At 34.2% G+C, this 18,629-nt stretch overlaps 1 protein-coding gene across 10 annotated transcripts in view; it reads right to left on the minus strand.

Annotated features, from left to right (window-relative positions):
- Window positions 1–1,561: 1,561 nt before the first annotated feature.
- The window catches only part of IQSEC1 (IQ motif and Sec7 domain ArfGEF 1), a 333,281-nt gene continuing 316,213 nt past the window's right edge, over window positions 1,562–18,629 (minus strand). For 7 of the 10 annotated variants that reach the window (XM_081968708.1, XM_081968709.1, XM_081968707.1 and 4 more), the window contains 4 exons: window positions 16,660–16,821; window positions 15,253–15,429; window positions 7,039–7,088; window positions 1,562–5,759 (listed from right to left, as the gene is read on the minus strand). In XM_081968708.1, coding sequence (XP_081824834.1) covers window positions 5,181–5,759; window positions 7,039–7,088; window positions 15,253–15,429; window positions 16,660–16,821 — 968 coding nt within the window. In that variant the 3' untranslated portion in view covers window positions 1,562–5,180. The remainder of the gene's footprint in view (window positions 5,760–7,038; window positions 7,089–15,252; window positions 15,430–16,659; window positions 16,822–18,629) is intronic. The other 3 variants (XM_081968713.1, XM_081968706.1, XM_081968714.1) reach the window with 3 other exon arrangements.

Below are 18,629 nucleotides of genomic sequence, written 5' to 3' on the forward strand. Positions count from 1 at the left end.
TTCTCTTTATGACTGCAGTGATTCACTTTAGAATTATGGCAAGAAAGGTCGTAAAATGGGGCAAAACTCTCTTAACTGTCTTGCTTATCAATAGAAATTTTGGGCTCAATTGTCATAAGTTGAGGACTACATGTATGTCTTTCAACTTTAAAAGCACAATGAAAAACAAAAAAATGGGCTATTTAGAAAATTAGTGAAAGCTTATTACTATGCTGAATAAATTGGTGATACTGTTGTTGTACTTCATTATCTTGTTATGATAGATCCACCCAGCATCTGTAAGGCTGGAATATTCATTTTTAGCAATCAATGAAAATTGCTATAACAATAACCCCCTTTTCATAATAAATTCTGTAATTGTTTAGAAGTACCATTCAAAATGGAAGCAAAACACAAGTAAAGGGGAAGAAATATCATTCAGGTTCATTGACTGTTCTCCCTTTCTTCAGAACTTATGCCTTTTCTAGAGACTATTTTCTAACTTATTTTTTTGTTTCCCACTTCTCTCCATTGAGGTGCAACAGAACACCAGTTTATCAGTCTATCTTTACAATAGTGAATAGAAATTGAAATTCAGATTGTTTTGTAAAAAGCCTCTGTAAATGCAACACAATTTCTTTATGGAGTTCATAAGGTGTAAAACATTCTAGTTACTTGGATACTGGAATGAATAATACTGTTTTAATAAATATGCCGCCCAAGCAAAACCTTTTATTTCCTGTGATTTTCTTAACAAGGTTCAATACCTTTGAGTCAGTGATTATACCCACTTGTGTTGTTTGTTTCTGACCTCCAATAAGATATGTGCTTTGTAATACCTTGGAAAAATAATGAAGATAAAATAAGTATTACAGTATTATTGTGTGTACAGGAAGGAGTAGGAAATTATTTGAAAATGTAGATAAAAGGAGCAGATAATTCGATTCCCTTTGGATGAGAAGTGAAACTTCTTCAAAAGAAAAAACAAAGTCCAGTTACCTCCTGAAAAAGCACCTTTGGGATATTACTGATACATGTTCCAGTAATATTGCTTCATTGAATCATTTTGGCAACTATGTTATGTCATTTATAGTCAAGTTCGTGTGATCTTGCATGAGCTGAGTGTATTATCTATTGTTTCTTCTGCTTGTTCACACTCTCTGCACTTTGAATCATTTGATGATTTTTCAAATCTGGCAAATCTTTTTCAAGTCTATTCATTAGTTCAACAAGCTGGCTCTTGAGCAGCCAAGACCAAACCTACAGTTTCTTTTTTAATGTTCCTTATATCATTAATATTAACATCAACATTATTAATATTCCTTATGATTATAAGGGAACAGTAGTTGATGTGAAGCAGAGGATCTATAGTGAGATTGCATGGTGATAACCAATAATACCATGTACCGCACATTACTGAATCCATTATCCAAAATGAATGAATGAAAGTAATCTCTTTCCTAATTTTGAATGTAATTCTTAAAACAATGCAAAATGAGATGTCCAAGAATTAAAGTGGCATTAATAATTTTATTCAATTAATATGAAAAAATATATGTTCTACAAAGAATGAGAAACTGGGTGAGTTCAAAGTGATTTATTTGATTTCCCACATAATCACAGTTATAGTTTAACAACAATAAAGTCTGATACTACTTACAAACAAATGCATATTAAAATGAAAGCACTCCTTCTTTTCCAACAGTTACAAAATCTCTTGAATCTCCCTTTACAGAAGCTTCTCATGAGCATGATGTTTCTTGAAGTCTTTTAACAGTCTGCATTCAATCTAATTCTAACAGTTTAATACTATTCAAGCTGGGATTTAGTTCCTAGCAGAGACAGGTACTGTGTGTAACCTGAAAAGTGACTGCAGACTTATATTAATACTAATTTACACACTATATACAGTTTAGAGAATTAATTATTCTTCCTACTTGGTCCTGTTTCCACTCCCTTTTCCCCTCCTTCAAAATCGTATCCTATGATTGGTCGTTTTTTCTTTGAACTATGTACACACTTTTTTGCAGGCAAGGTGTGATGATATTTTTACAATGGAAACAGCGAAACTCATGCTTAATTGCAGAAAATGCACAGCTGTATATGAAACAGCAAGTCAACATGTAAAGTGTCATTGTTAAGTAGCTGCTGACCCTTTTCAGCTCATTTAAAAATCAAGAAACGAGGTTTAGCTGCATGCAGTGCTTGATGGGAAAATCATCCTACAAGTTATGCTGTAAGACTTTTAGCAATACAAGACATTTACATCATAATAGGATAACTTTGGTTTTCTTTACATTGATTTACATTTCATTCTTAATTAAAAGAAATATATAATTGATGGTTGTCCCAGAAAAGATATTTTTACAAGGTCCATTTTTCTTAGTTTTCACTGAGAGAAAGAGATGTAGTTCAGTAGTGCTTTATTCTGCTTTGTAATCATTAAGGAAAACATAATTTAAACTTTCCAATCTCTTTTAAAAAATTAATTCTATTTTCTTCAGTAGCACATAAATCGTAATCATGATTACTTTCATTTTCCAAAACACGGAGAAGTATTTTTCTTTTTTACTTGTATTCCTAAAGGCAATTCGCTTCCTTGGATGTTTTGTCTAAATGGCAATAACACTGAATTTTTATGCAACAACATATTAATTGAATGGGTTTATTTATTATTTTTTTATATTTGCTAATCATCAAAATTTGTGATGATTACTTTTTCTGTATAATTATAAAAGATAAAACTTGTTTCTAACTAAATGCATATGAATCTATAAACCTAAAATCTTTGATTTTCCTGGAATATCAAAACAATGAGTATAAAAGATGGTTAGCTTTTTTAAAATATGCAATAGATAATACAGATATTAATGCTTGAAATGTAAAATAATGACTATCCAGCCCATTGCATTGAGTTTGATATATGCAAATTATACAATGACCAACACAAAGGAAAAAAATGTCCTATCTTTTCTGGAACAACTTATATAAGTTACAATTCAACTCTACTATTGGTACAAAGGTTTGAAGAAAAGCTTACATATTTAAATATGTTAACACTTTACTTCAACTAATATCAACAGTAACACTGAAATACTTTGCAAATATACGTTATGGAGAGTGTAGCCTCAATACTACTAACATTAGATGACATGCATACAGTTGTATTATTCCTTATAAGAAGAAAACCCAAATTTAAATGTGAAGAGATTCTTGGGTTGTGATGTTCCCTCTTAGGTAATCTGCACAATCTAGGACAGCTTGGATGATAACATTATTTTTATTAAAATTTCCTATGAAGTTAAATTAGATGGAGGGGAAACCAAGGACAGGAAAAGGTGTTGTATATTGCATAAGAAATAATTTTCAAATTTAAACATCAGACTCTCTTAAGTGGTTGTTTCTGGTGAATGAAAGAACAAAACTACTGAGCTCATTTTTGCTGGTACTCCATATAATCCATATATTAGAAAGCGAGGGAAGAAAACTGGAGATCAGGAATCACCAGTACAGGGAAGTTGTTTCATACGTTAGAAGCAATAATCAGTTTTTGTTTGGCTTTACCCATCTTTCACGGGAACATTTTTCCTCCTCTTCTTTTAAATCAACATTCAGAATTCTGCTGGTGCAGCTCTGCGGTTCCTTTTGTTTCTGCCTTTTAGATGTAAAGTCGTGATTGAGGTGGCTCAAAATGCTGAAACTACAAAGTATGCTCCATGTATGATTTTATTTTTTTAAAAAAAATAGGATTTAGGTTTACAAAGAAATATATGGTCTTGCAAATGACTCAGTACAACACATAAGCAACAACAGCACAGTTGGATTTTACAAGATGTCTTGGACTAACTGGACTATGACAGTTCGAGCATAGACTCAGCCTGCTGAGTGCTGGATAAAACTAACAAATGTGATGAGAAAAATGGTAAGAAAAATCCTGCTGCCAGCACATGGCTACATGGAATTACAGTTATAAAAATCTATACTCAATACTAAAATAAACTTTCAAGTTTCTGATTGCTTTCATGTGGAAAAAAAAGTCTGAAGTTTTCATTGATAAAAACTGAGTATTAAATGGTAAAGAGGCAATGCGGCCGAAAAGAATGGATGTTGGTTATTTCAGGGTCTGAGATGAATGTTCATGCAGCGTATGTAAAATACCTTCTATGTAAATCTTCATGTGTATTTATTAAAACATACACAAACAACAAAAGAAATGTAAACTATGTAAGTTCACAGTTATCACAGCCTTTAAAGTGTCTAAGAATTGGAGGAACCAAAATGTAGAGAAAACCTATAGTAAAGGTTGTCTCGTGTTGCTACTGTATAGTTCCTGCATCTTAACTAGTTTGCTTACCTGAAATAGCAGAGCAGTTATAATACTGAATAAGTATATTATTATACTAATAGAGTACAAAGCATATTTGATTGCAACAGTTATATGCTAGGTTATTTGGCACATTTTGCAAAGATTGCTTAAAGATTTTATTTTCTCAAGTCCAGAGAACTTTCAATGAGTGCTGAAATGCCTGGAATTTGTTCTTTTTTTGGTCTACACTTCCATTTGCTACTCATCTATTTTACTGCCCTTTATCAGTAAGGGAAATTATGGAAAAGTATATATTGCTAGCTTTGTGGACTGAAAAAGCTTTTTCTAAGCATAAATGTTAGCTATACAGTGTCTGTCTCTCTGTCTGTCTGTCTCTCTCTTTCTGTATATATATATATATCTATATGTCTATATTTATATATTTATATTACATAGAGTTTACTTACGTATTTTCATCAACCATATGAGGTCTACTTTTTTTGCCCATTGTAAATTAAAGAGCAAGAATGCCACATTAATTTTATTTCATAGTTTTTCTTTTATTTTGAGTAAGTTATGTTTTCGTTACTTGTTAAAAATGGTCATGCGGATGAAAAAAGGTAGCTTAACATTTTCAGCAAGCAGCATATTTTCAAGGCTACTAGAGAAAAAGGAGGGAAAAGGTCACCACCGAACTGTAAGACCAGCACTGTGAGGTTAATATGCATTGATCCATTGAATCCTTAAGGCAAAGGAGTCAATTAAGTTGTTTCTGGTTCGGATCTTTTAAAATAAATTAAAAAAATAACCAGAATTATAGGCTGCTTCTGTTTCCTGTAAGTGCCTTTACATCTAGGCCTAGAGCTACAGCTGTGGCTAGGTGGCTGGCTGGCTTCTAGACTATTGTGCTGATGCCACTATGCTTGGGCTTCGTGCTGGCTGAAGTAGAAGGGGCTACTGGCTGTGCATGGTGATGGGAAGCATGGGAAGGATGTGCCAAATGAGGAGGTGACAAGGGAGGGTGGGGAGCGTGGGAATACGGGGCGTGGGAATGTGGCAGGTATGAATGCTGGGCATGAGCTACATGCTGCGAGTGCGGCCCATGATGGTACTGGTGCGGATGCTGGATGTGCTGGGGCGGATGATAGTGATGGTGATGGTGATAAGGAGGTGGGTTCTGCATATGGCAGTACTGAGAGTGATGGCTGTGCACTTGTGCCTGGGTCTGCCTTTCAGCCGGACCCGGGTGGTGCATGGCAGGAGGATGTTGAGAGTGCTGAGGGTGTGACATTATGGGAGGGTGCTGAGGTGGTGGGCCGGATGCTAAATGGCCTTGGGAAGGCTTTCCTCGCTTACTACCAAATAAGGACCCTAGTAGTGAGGAAGAATTAGGCATAGTCTGGTGAGGGCGAGATGGACACTCTCGGGTTGATGTAGCTCTTCGGCGCATATGAGGACTGCTAATGATGGACCCCTAAAAAGAAATTAATAGAAAATAAAAATTAAAAAAAATCTTAAAAATATGTGTAAAAGAAAAAGTTCACAGTGACCATCATGTTTTCTTTAAAAGCTCATATGGAGAAATAGCTTTATGAACTGCAGGAGAAATCTCTTTCTTTTTCTGCCAATTTCTTTTTCAAGTTGTAAGTGGGAAATACTAGGTATGATCCATTAACAAATACTGGTGGCTTTCTTAAAATAAAGAACCCTGAAATTATTAAATAATAAAAAGTATTCAGTTACCACAAAATCTTTGATTTTGTTTTACATTCTTTACCCTACTAAAAATATAGTCATGTTATTTATTTTTCTCTTCAAGGACAAAATTATATACATTTAAGTTGAATTAACCTGAAGGCAGTTACACACTATAATTTCATGGTAAAATTTTCAATAGAATTATAACTAAAATAGCCTGTTACTCTTTGTAATGTAGAAAATAAATATTTTCTTGCAAATGGATTGCTTCTATCTTTTTGCAGGCTGATGTACTGCTTAGTATTTTTAACTATTTATCTTTTAACTATCCAACTTTTTTGTTAGTCTCTGGATGCTTTTGTTTTCTTTACAAACAATTAACTGCCGATGCTTTGTGTGCTATATGTGGACTGCACTCTATTCAGTTTTAACATACATACATACACACACACACACACATACATACACACATACATACATACACATACACACACACAAATCTGCAGGCTGAATTCAAAGACATGAACAGTATATAAATGGTTTGAAGATGAATGAAATCTCATGAAATCCACATTGAATTCACCTGTTTTATATGTTTTCTTTTCCCATGCCCTATCTATGCAATTCCATGATGTCACGACTGCATACATTTCACAATTTAACCAGAAAGTAAGCAATGTGAATGACTAAGCATGAATTCAGTACTTTGCGTTAAATAACAAGCAGCACAATAAGTGCACTGTGTAACAAAGAATCATCGGGCCTTTACATAGGGACCAGAGTGACAGTGGCAAAAGGGCACATCATATTCATTTAGTCATGCTTGCAGGAACAGAAGGGGAGAACAGCAGCTGAAACAAAAAAATGATGCATGATCTAAACAGACCAGAAGTAGTGTTGATTTTTAAAGGCTAAAACTATAAAGCCTTGGCATGCATTTTATTTTGAGGCAGGCAGGTTGTATGTTAGAAGAAAAAAAGAGCAAAATATGTATATAAAATAAAGGTTTGAAATGCACATCACATCCAGCTAGACATCAGTAACTTCCTACTTACTTCCATATTGCTGTCTAGCGATCCTGCACTGCTGCGACGCCCACGCTTGCCTGCCCAGGACATGCAATACCATAGATTAGAGACCAAGACAAGACCTGGGGAATCAATAGCCACTTTCCCTAATGCATTGCAGGACTTTTTTCTGGCAGCCTGAAGATTAGTTTTGCATGTTGTGATATCCCAGGAATTGTTATAGAACTACACAGTTAAAATTAAACTCTATGCACACTGACTGAAAAGCAATTTGTCTGTTTTTCAGTGGGCCTCATGCTCAGGGAAGAATGTAATTTATATCGCCTGGAAGTTGATGAGGGAATTTCTATTTTAATATGGCTGAATACACCAGTAGACTTAGTGTAAGCCTACTGGAAGCAATGGTACTTAATTTAATCATCAATAATTTTATGTTCCATGGATTTCAATGATACCTGCTTTATATATGACCAAGTCTGAACATAGCTCATGATTTATAATGGAAAAATTAGAAGTTAAAGTGACTAGTTTCATTATAAATTTATCATATTTTTCGGACTATAAGACGCACCAATAAGACGCACCAAGATTCCGAAGAGGTAAGTAAGAAAAAACGTTTTTGTCCTCCCCAGCCCCCAGGAGCATTCTGCAGGCTTCAGCAGGGCTGGAGGAAGGCAAAAACACGCTCGTTTTTGCAAAAGACGGGCAAAAAATGGGCTGTTTTTCACAAAACCGGGTATTTTTGCCTTTCCCCAGCACTGCTGAAGCCTGCAGAGTGGTTCTGGGGACTGGGGGAAGGCAAAAACGCTCTGTTTTTGCGAAAAATGGTCTGGTTTTTTTTGCAAAAATGGGATAAAGGGGCAGGGCTTCAGGAGGCTAAAAATGGCTGTATTCGGTGTATAAGATGCACCAACTTTTCTAAGCTCTTTTTTTGGGGGGGGAGGTGTGTCTTATACTCTGAAAGATATGGTATCTTATATGTATTTTTGTGGAAATCTATGTTTGGGCATCTGAATATATAATCATAATTATACATAGGAACAATTGTCTGTCTATCTGTGTGTTATCCTGTAAAATGTTTATATAAAATGGCCATACTGGATAGGATTTAATTTTTTAAAAAAATAATGGTTATGAATTTCTCAAAATCTATTTAAATGTTCTTAGCCATACTCAAGAACATCAAGTATGATGATTGCATTTTGACTTATAGATTTGCTACTATTACATGATAATTACATGAAAGATGATAATATAATCAGGACAAAGGAAACTAAATTTAATTTTGCATACAAAATTAATTAATCCAATGTTATGTTCAAGATTTGTTTGTTCACTGTGCAATGCTTATACATTTACATGGATTTACAATGTTTTTGTTAAGATGAGTGCTCAGATCAGATACTTAACACTAAAGATTTGTTGGGTGCCTATTCCTAACATATGGTAACCCACTCACCCTTGGAAAAACACAGAGTCTAGGACACTTCTATGGTAATTTTACTTTATGTGAAATGTAACATTATGCCATAATAACAATAGTTTATTCAACTTGCATGTCATCCAACTCTCAATGACTCAGAATGGCTCTAAATTTAAATTAAAAGGAGAAAGAAGACCCAAGTTAAATATTAGATTTGGGAATGTGCCAACTGTGGAAACAGCATGGAAATTAATAACAGCCCCAAAGTGTTGTTCAGATAGAAATATTCGACATTTCATGTTTTGCCCTCAAGAGAAAAGATACTTGCTGTCTTAAGAAATCTCGCCTTATTAAATGTGAACAAAGATTTAGAATAAAAGGGGATGAGGGCAATTAATGACGTTATGATAATTCTGATCATTACAATGGTTACTGTCTAGCAGCCAAACAATAATGTAAAGATGGAGGTATAATATCTGCTTCTATATGTAGTAGTTAACAAAACACAGAAAGTCAAGCTCAAAGGGACAAGAAAGAAGCATTCCACTTCTTACTTTTAAAAAGTCAGACTGAATTCCACAAGAATGAAATGCATAGTGAGTATATGCTAGTTCAATCATAAAGAAAAGTTTCAACAGAAAAAAGTGTAAGATTCTAAGTTCTACTGAGTCTAAGTTTCAATAGGAAAAAAAGTGTTAAGATGCTAAGTTCTGAGATGTTATGCAACACCTTTATTATTTCAAGATAAAAATAAAACAAAATATTATATAAATATGGTGAATATAATTTATCATTAGCCAGTTAAAATATTAATTTAAAATAAAAATCTGTCACTCAAATGTTACTTTCCACATTAATAAGCTATTCCATATTATTCTGTGTAATGTGTTTTCTATTTTTTTTAAAAAAAAACAAGGACAGTCTGGTATTCATCATCATATTTTTACTTACAAATGTGCAAAGCCTTTCAAAAAAGTGCTTTATATCACATGACAACGTGTACAATGAAAATTTCTTCTTCAATAATTAAAGCAGATATTTCTCTTTCTGGGAACTGAAGTAATAAGTAAAGGGAAGAAGCAGGCATGTGAAAAAGATACAGAATCTAGGAATCATGCTTTTTAGGCACAATCACATGTTACAAAGCATCTCTTTCAAAGAATTTGCATAACCCTGTTAAAATATATGTCAAGTTGGGTTTCTTTCAAACAGGCATGTTTGAAAGGCATGTTTCCTAAGAAAATCTCCATTTTAGAATTATGGTTACTGTAAGACTATTTTATAAAGCATACAAGTGCTAAAGTTAGTACTATGTGATAAAAATCTGAATGAAGTTACATGTCCTAAATCAGTTTATTTTATTTATTAAAATTTTATGCCACCCAACTCACTGATGCAGACTTGGCAGTTTACAATATAACTGAATGCACTTTCATACATTTTGGGATTATTTTTTTAAACAATAGGATTTTGAAGGATATTGTTTAGGATAAAAAATCTCAGTCCAAATTAATACTTCTATATTAGTTCAGGAATATTTTAAGATGGTCTGTTCCAGTTTCTATTAATGATTCAGTTTTTATATGATAACCAATGTGGTAAACAATATAAAGGTGTGATGAAAATATGACGATGGAAAATGTGATTAATCTCAGAGATCACGCATGTATTAAAAATCAATAGTTGTAGTCTCAGTGTAAGTTGCGCAAAGATTTTTCAAGTCTTTATTGACTCTACTGATCTACTAATGAGATTCAACTGAGAATGTAGAATAAAATGTTCCAAAATAGAAGCTTCAGGATTTTTAGTCACTTTTTTCTATGGTTCAACCTCACTTACAATAGTTGTTCAGCATTCTGTGCCACTAGCCCTGCCCACTCCTCACTGTGATATTTGGAGGTGGTTGGGATTTGAAAGTTTTGTGAGGATGTCTGTAAAAACTGTTCTCAATCCCAGTTCCATGAACTCCTTGATTTATTCCTTTATTTTTAAGCAATGTCTGTTGTTGAAGATATTTTAAAATAACTTCTTAGTATAAATCAGAAAATGACTGATGCAAAGGAAACGTGTCATCCTCTTAGTATCTATACCAGTGGTTCCCAACCACTTGGCCATGACCCACCAAAGCATCTCTAAAACCCTGATGCCCCCCACCTCCCCATGACATATAATTCTTACTTTACTCAAAAAGTGAACTCTACTCACGCAGAAGCAGCCTAAAACGCCATTAACTTGGTTTAACCAAGGTTCAAATTGCCCCCATTAAAAATCAAATTGCCCCTCTGTGGGGTACGGGCTCCACGTTGGGAACCACTGATCTACAGTATCTCCCATAGCACTCCTTTTCCAATTTCCTTAGAATTCTGGCAGTTGAAATCATTTTAATGTTGCCAACATTGGCAAACATTAAGGAATTGTAGTCTCTTCTTTATGCAGATTTCATTAGGGTTTTTTATTCCCTCTCTAATGTTTCCTTTGGGCAATTCAGCAATCTACACGGTCGCTTCAGGTTTTCCCTCTTTTGCATGGATAGTGATGTTCTGGGTCACAAGTACAAGCAAGAAAAATGATGTCAGAAAGGAGAGATATGATGTTTGTAATCTAAAAGGGTATTTATGATATTGGGGATATTACTATAATAGGCAAAAAGCCTATACTATGATGGAAAACCAAAAGGAATTTTCATTATTCCTTTGTCCTGAGAAGCCTCAGAAACAGTTAATGTGATTGGCAAAGAACAAATAAAACATTAAACATATTATGCAATAGAAAGCAGAAGATCAGATGATTCTGTGTGATATATCTCCACAGTTTCATAAAGGGTACTCTTACTATCAAATCCAACTCCTAGGTGAAACAATTTATTTCTAATTTCTATTTTAAAAATCTTACATTTTTATTGTGACATACAATCCCAAAACTCATCATATAAACAGTCTATATAATGTGTTGTTGAAAAAGCCATCTTGATATTGTTAAAATTATTTATTTATATATTAAATGATATGCCTTCCATCTCACAACAAAGCAAGATTTTGGTAAAGTGGAGATTTCAGAAAAATTAAATTATTCCATACGTATTCAATATTTTTAAGTTTTCTTTTACATAAAGTTTATTTCATAAATATTTTGGGAAGTTACTCTAAATAAACAAAATGAAACTAATCATAATTTTATTAGCAATTTAGCAATTACTGTGAGTCAAACAGTTTTCATGGCATACAAATATATTCTATAATAATCCTATTACAATAAATCAACTGCAAAAACTGCTAATTAGGGGTCTTTAAACAACTGGAGGGCTCCAAAAAAGACATTAGATGATCATCTGTCAAATATGCTGTAGTAATTTCTGCATTTAAATTTAAGATTGGTGTGTGTGTTACTTTCTGTGATCCAGTGTTTCTATTCCTTTTTCTAGATTTAAAAAAGATACTTAAACTGGATATTATAGGAAAATTAATACCCCTAACTCTAGTTGATATCAATATTAGTAATTACTTGCTCCAAAATACATCACATGCTATCAAGGAATATGAAAACTGAAAAGATGCACTTTGCATATATCATATTTTTTTTCTCAGCCTAAAAAAACATGCAATCAATACATTATTGATTTTATATACCCACTTCCATACATTATAATGGGCTTTAGGGGCATGTTTACTGGAGAATACTCAGAATACCTAAAGTGCTCAAAGCATTTGGATTTAAATACACCAGAACACCCTACATGTTGAGAAGTTAAAATATGATACGGTTACTATGATAATTTGTGTACTGCATGCTACTATAATTTCCTAAAATAAACATTAAATAGCAGTATTTTCCATTTGTTGATTTGGAAAATCAAACTCCAGCCCTGGAAGCCTTATTATGGCTTCATTGCTATCTTCCCCTTGAAGTTATTACTGGAGCTGTTGTTGCCTCTTCTGAGTTTCCCAGCACTCAGGCTGCTGCTAGAAGCCACAGCTCATACAATGGAAGAAGGATGTGATGGCAATCTCCTTCCTCTGAGAGTGAGAACTTGTAATAGTATATATTGGAATGATCTTGGGAAACAGGAGGAAGAGTCTCAGCCTAGTCATCTGATAAATGAAATTTGAGTCCAAAGGAAGAGGAGTGGCAAAAGTGACTCAGAAGGGACCCACCCTAGTTTTGGAGAAACTAAAAAGTGAGGGATAGGAGGGGTACTTTGCAATATACAAAGATAGAGCTGGTATTCCTGGATGTTCTCATCTGGACTACTTTGCAAGACTGACAGTCCTCTAATTCAGACAATCAGAGCTTCTAGCTTTTGACTCGCACTCCAGAAGCCTTTCTCACCTGACTTGACCATATGACTTCCCCTAGGTTAGTGATGGCGAACCTCTTTGGCACTGAGGGGACCCAAGAAGAAGAAATTGTGCTATTTTCCTGTCTTTATATTCACAATTCCTATCCACTAAAAGAAAGCCTTCAAGCTTTCTTGAAGATAAAGCTAGCAAACAAGATGCTGGGAAGAAAGGAAGACCATGCCAACTGCTGGAGGTAGGATGGGGTAAACAGATTAAACTCAGAAAATGAATGGGAGGCCACATGTGGCTTCCTAGAGTAGGGCTAGGAATAAAATCCCTAGCATTATCAAATATGGTGAGTTCACACATAACATTTGGGAATAATTTTTGACAAGTTTTCTCTAAAATCTCTATATACAAAAATTCTTTGTCTTAGATGTTATTCACACCTTCTCCATTAAGGTTGTAGGAATGAAACTGATCCATCTAGAGCAGTGTTTCTCAAACTTGGCGACTTTAAGTCCTGTGGACTTCAACTCCCAGAATCCCCCAGCCAGCATAGCTGGCTGGGGAATTCTGGGAGTTGAAGTCCACAGGACTTAAAGTCGCCAAGTTTGAGAAACACTGATCTAGAGGTTGGATTGTATCTTAAGCTTTTAATCATTTACCTATCTACATCACAATTTGTTTCATTATTTTAATTCTATTATTCAAAACAGCAACAATGAAATTGCCTAATGATTTTTATGCTTGATCTCATTCCTGTAACTACAAAAGCCATTTTATTATTACAGAAAAGACCTGATTATCTTTTTTGATAACAACTGAAATAATCTACGTTTAACACCCACAATTGACCCCATTTGTTTTCAAATTAACTGCACTGCACAAGTCCAAACATAAAAGTTCCATAATATTAAATTGAAAAATATTAAAGTTTAGCAAATGTTAATATGTGCATCACTTAAGCCCTTCATCTTGATATCCATGTTTGACTTTGGAGAACAACTGTCAGTACTGCCTATGCCAGCAGATGGCACATGCTCTAGGCATATTAACTATTTTGTGATCATTAAAAATTCATCTTGTTTATTGTAAAGAGGCAGGATAAAACTATCTACATGATAATGTCTGAAATAAGAAAATGAAAAACTCCTTATTAGATGAAATATATTGATTCATAATCCTCTCAGATAATCAGTACAACAGTAAAATTCCTGTTTCTAAAAATGAATGCTGCCATTCGCATATGAAAATCAAAATCAAAACATGAAACCATTCTTACATGAAACTACTAACAATTACTGAGATTTCATCCAAATCATACAAGTACCTTTAAAAGACCTAGTAAATCTCTTTCAGTGAAACTAATAAATTTAAAGGTCACTGAATTGCCCTCTAAGTTGTTTAAAGGAATAAAAAATTATGAAACAGAATATAACCTGTAAAGATAAAAAATACATATGCGTATATTCTGATGGGCAAATAAATGTTTGCATGCAATGATTCATACTGCATACTTAAGATTTATAGACAGAATATTGATTGCATCCCTTTCATCGTACATTAAATTCAGAACATCCGTAAAATGAACATCCAATATTTAAAAGAGAGCTGCATGTTACTTTATATAGTAATGAAAATAAGAAATAGGGAAAAATATTAATTAAATCAAGTATTTATAACTGATATATTTAATTTAGGACGATGTGCATGATGTTAAAATGCAGAGCAATACCAGTAGCAACAGTAGGAATCATTTATGTGTCTAATATTATGCACGCATGGCTGAAATGTCCTGCTTGACATGCAAAATACACCACTGATTTCCAAACATAATGATAGAGGTTATCTCATTCCTGCATACATAGAAAATGTATATAATCCAAAACTGGGTATGTAACATATATATATTTCAATATATGTTAAACTGCTATCACAATCCATTTTAAGTCACAAAGCAGTAATGCAAAACTGGAGTAACTACTTTGCCATGATGGTTCCCCACCATCATACTGGTAAATAGCAGTACAATATATACAGAAGCCACATTTGGCACAATCTAGAATCTGTTTTCTGAGCAATACAATTAAGTAGCATCAATCACACAGGTATGTCTGATCTGTATTTTTCTATAGAATTTAGCAGGGCTTCATTCAATTTCATTCATCAGTATTCTACATGGATACAAACAACCACAAAAGCATAAGCAGCAGCCAGTACACAGTGATTTGGGTGGATTTGTTTTCTAATGGCATTAATAAACAGAAGAAAGCAAAGATAAGAAGCAAAACTAATTATTCCTTGTAAAATATATTAATATTTAATGATTGCAACATAAAATATACATTTCCTTTTGTTGCTCTTTAAAAGTATGTATACAAAGACCACCTATAGCAATCTAATATTTTCAAATGTAAAGGAAAAATAGAAAAAATTAGTACATAATTTTTCCAGATTGATTTCTATACTTTCACGTGTACAGACAAATTATTTTACTATGCCAAAATTAATCTAGGAGAGAAGAAATGCCAAGCTTACCGGCTTCAGAAAGATCTCTAAGGGAGCTGCTAAGAGCGCTCCTTTTGAGGCCTTCCCCCGTGGCATAGCTGTCATCCAGGCAGGCCCGGTTCAACGTTCCATTGCCAGACTCTTTTTTCAGGCTAGAGCACTGAGACATGTTTGGTCGCACTACACCTTTCTGCTTTTCTAATTCAGCTGAAAAAATGTAAAAGAGAGTTCTATGATGAATCGAAACCTTCTGTGTAATGTACTCCAGTGAGCCAGAAGTGCATTATTTTGGCCACACAAGCAAGTGGAACTTCTAAACTCTGTGCTATTGCTATCACTCAAAATAGATTCTATGATTCCCCCAAAATAAAAATTGATGGTCCGTCTGTCTGTCAACTATCTTCCCCCACATCATGGACATGCTTACTGTTCATCTGTCAATTATACCTTTCATTTTGTGTCTTTAGTTTGTGATACTTATGTATGATATTAACAAGTTATGTAATGCATTGGAGCTGCATTGGTCCCATTGTTTTTTCTCAGCCCAATTTACCCCTGGGGAGGAGTTGGGAAAGAGACTACTATACTAGCTACCATTTCTTCCTGGAAGGAAGGCAAATATAAATCTAATAAATAAATACAATTGAAAAAGAAACAATTCTAAAACTTGTACAAATACTGCACTGCAATTTATCAATTGTGTTTTACATGACAGGACTTCTGTTTGGTGAGAGAAATCCTCACTCAGTTTAATGTAGAGGAATAGTCTATGTGCTAAAAATGTCGTTTTCCATTTCAAACAGGAGTACTTGGGTAGGTAGTACTACAACTATTTACAAAACACAACTCATAGTATCAATAAAGAAGAATACTTGTAACTCAGGGCTGAAATGAGGGGTCCTTGGTGCTCTCTGAGCTTGGTTGTTTTCTTGCAGACATTTACTGATGATGTTACCTACTGTGGGCAATGAAACAACCAAGCTTAGAGAAAACCAAGGAGCCTTCATAATTCAAAGTCAATGGCTGGCAGACGTAAAGACTCACCACGTATTGAAACAGCTGAGTCTTCAAGGCTTTCTTTAAGGCCTGCAGTGTTGGGTCTCTTCAGCCTCAGAGAGAAGGCTATTTCTTATAGCAGCAGCACAACACAGAAGTCATGCCTTCTGGGTCATACAAAATGATATTTTTAATAGATAGAGCCTAAGCATACTAATCCCAACATAACTTTCTGGACAGAGATGCACAACTCTAGATAAATGGTTTTGCAAATATTCAAGCTTTATGGGATGTAGAGCTTTATATAATGATATGCTTGGATGTACATAAATATATGTATATAATGTATTTCTATTAGAGTTGTGCAAAGCACCTGAAAGGAGTGTTTCATGAAATATACAATTAATTATAGGTACTCTATGCATCTACCTTTGTACTTACACTCTATTCTGTGTTTTTCCATTTCTTGTACTTCTGCAACAGATTCCCTCAAATCATCTGTAAATTTCTTTCTGTCCTGGGGATTTGGAGCATTGAAATTTATTAAAACTTTGATATCTGCTCCTGGAACAGCTGATGTCAGTCGTATGCCATTTGGATAATCTAAGAGATAGCAAAACAACAAAACAAAAAGTACTCCATTTGTATTAATTTCATTTCATTATTTCTCCACAGCTCCATGTATAAAAATATTTCAATAAGTCAAAGATTTCTCTTACTGCACTCTTAATACTCTTTTTTCCTCTTCCTTTCTGAAGATGATCTTCAGAGATCTTCATACACTGTACTGTACATTTCTAACAAACTAAATCACCATTTCTGACACTAGGTATTTATTGTTCAGCTACTGGAGATCATAATTTTAGCAAATTTTCCAGTGTGTGTTAATTCCTCTTACAGCAATGCTTTCAATAATGTTTTCATATTTTCAGAATGTTAACTTAGAAAGTCTTTAGGAAAATCAGCATAAGGATATCCTGCACTTGGGGTACAGGCAGATGGAACTACAAGCAATGTCTGCGCAGTGATGGTATCCAAAACTAATATATTCAGGAGACATTGAATGATCACAAGAAAATTATCTAATCCACCAAGCAAAATGTGCTCTACCTAGGAACTTGAAGACATGGCTTTGGCATGGACTAATCAATTGTTAAGTCCTTTGGTTTCTCAATGTTTTACAATGCCAAACATTATTTAAACCCCAATTACTTGCATTCACAATGCCATTTACAGGTAGTCTTTGCTTAATGACCAGTCACTGAGCGAAGTTACGACAGACCTCCCCAGAGCTACTTATGACCCAATTCCAGGGCAACTATGGCGGCAGCCGCACCCCCATGGTCATGTGACCATATCTTCTGTTTTGCATTTATGGTTATCTGAAGGATCCTGTGGTCACATGGCCATAATATTTGGTGGTCTTTTTTTTTTACCAGTTTCTGGCATTTATTTTCGATTTCTGGCAAAAAAAAAAAAAAAGCCCATTGAAGAAAATGGACTTGTTCAATGAGGTCATATGGTAATCCACTTAATGATCACCATGACTTATAATCATTATTACTGAACCCAATATCTGTACAGAAAATGATCTTAATAAGACTCTTTGCAGCTGTTTCTTGAGTAATAGATATTCCCAGGGATTTGGGGTTAAGTTAAGCGGAGTAACTTTTTGGTTGTTTAATTAATGTGCTCAGTTGTGCCCAGAGCCCCACTATTTGAGGTGGCTTATAAATCCATTATAAGCAGTCTGTATAGAAAGTCAAGCCCTAAAGATCAATCACAATATGTTTTATTTAAACACTGAATATAATTTATAATACATTTTCTGTGGAATCTGCTTTGTGGGTCGGACTTTTAAACACCATGTATGTGAGTGTGTGTGTGTGTTTTGTGTGTGAAAAAATAATTGTGGCTAAAGACTAGCACTTGGTACAGCAGCCATTAAGGCCTTGAAATAGATATAGGTAGTCTTCGACTTACAACCACAATTGAGCCTAACATTTTTGTCACTAAGCAAAGCCATTGTTAAGTGAGTTTTGTCCCATTTTACAATCTTTCTTGCCACAGTTGCTAAGTGAATTATTGCAATTATTGAGTTAGTAACAAGGCTGTTAAGTAAACAATGGCTTTCCCAATTGCTTGTCAGAAGGATGCAGAATCAAATGACCCCAAGTCACTGCAACTGTCATAAATATGAATCAGTTGAAAAGCATATGAATTTTGATCATCATGCAGAAAAACTATTGATCACTAAGCATCCACAATGCTTTGATGGATCATCAATCAATCAATGTAGAACTGTATGCAATAAAATGTAATCGTAATATGATTTAAAAAGAAACAATATCTGAATCCTAAACAAAAGGAACAGACATGCACAATCATTTTGGAGCGGAAAGTTTTTGAAT

The sequence above is a fragment of the Natrix helvetica genome (genome assembly GCF_964273705.1).
Source record: "Natrix helvetica genome assembly, chromosome: 1".
Classification (NCBI taxonomy): domain Eukaryota; kingdom Metazoa; phylum Chordata; class Lepidosauria; order Squamata; family Natricidae; genus Natrix; species Natrix helvetica.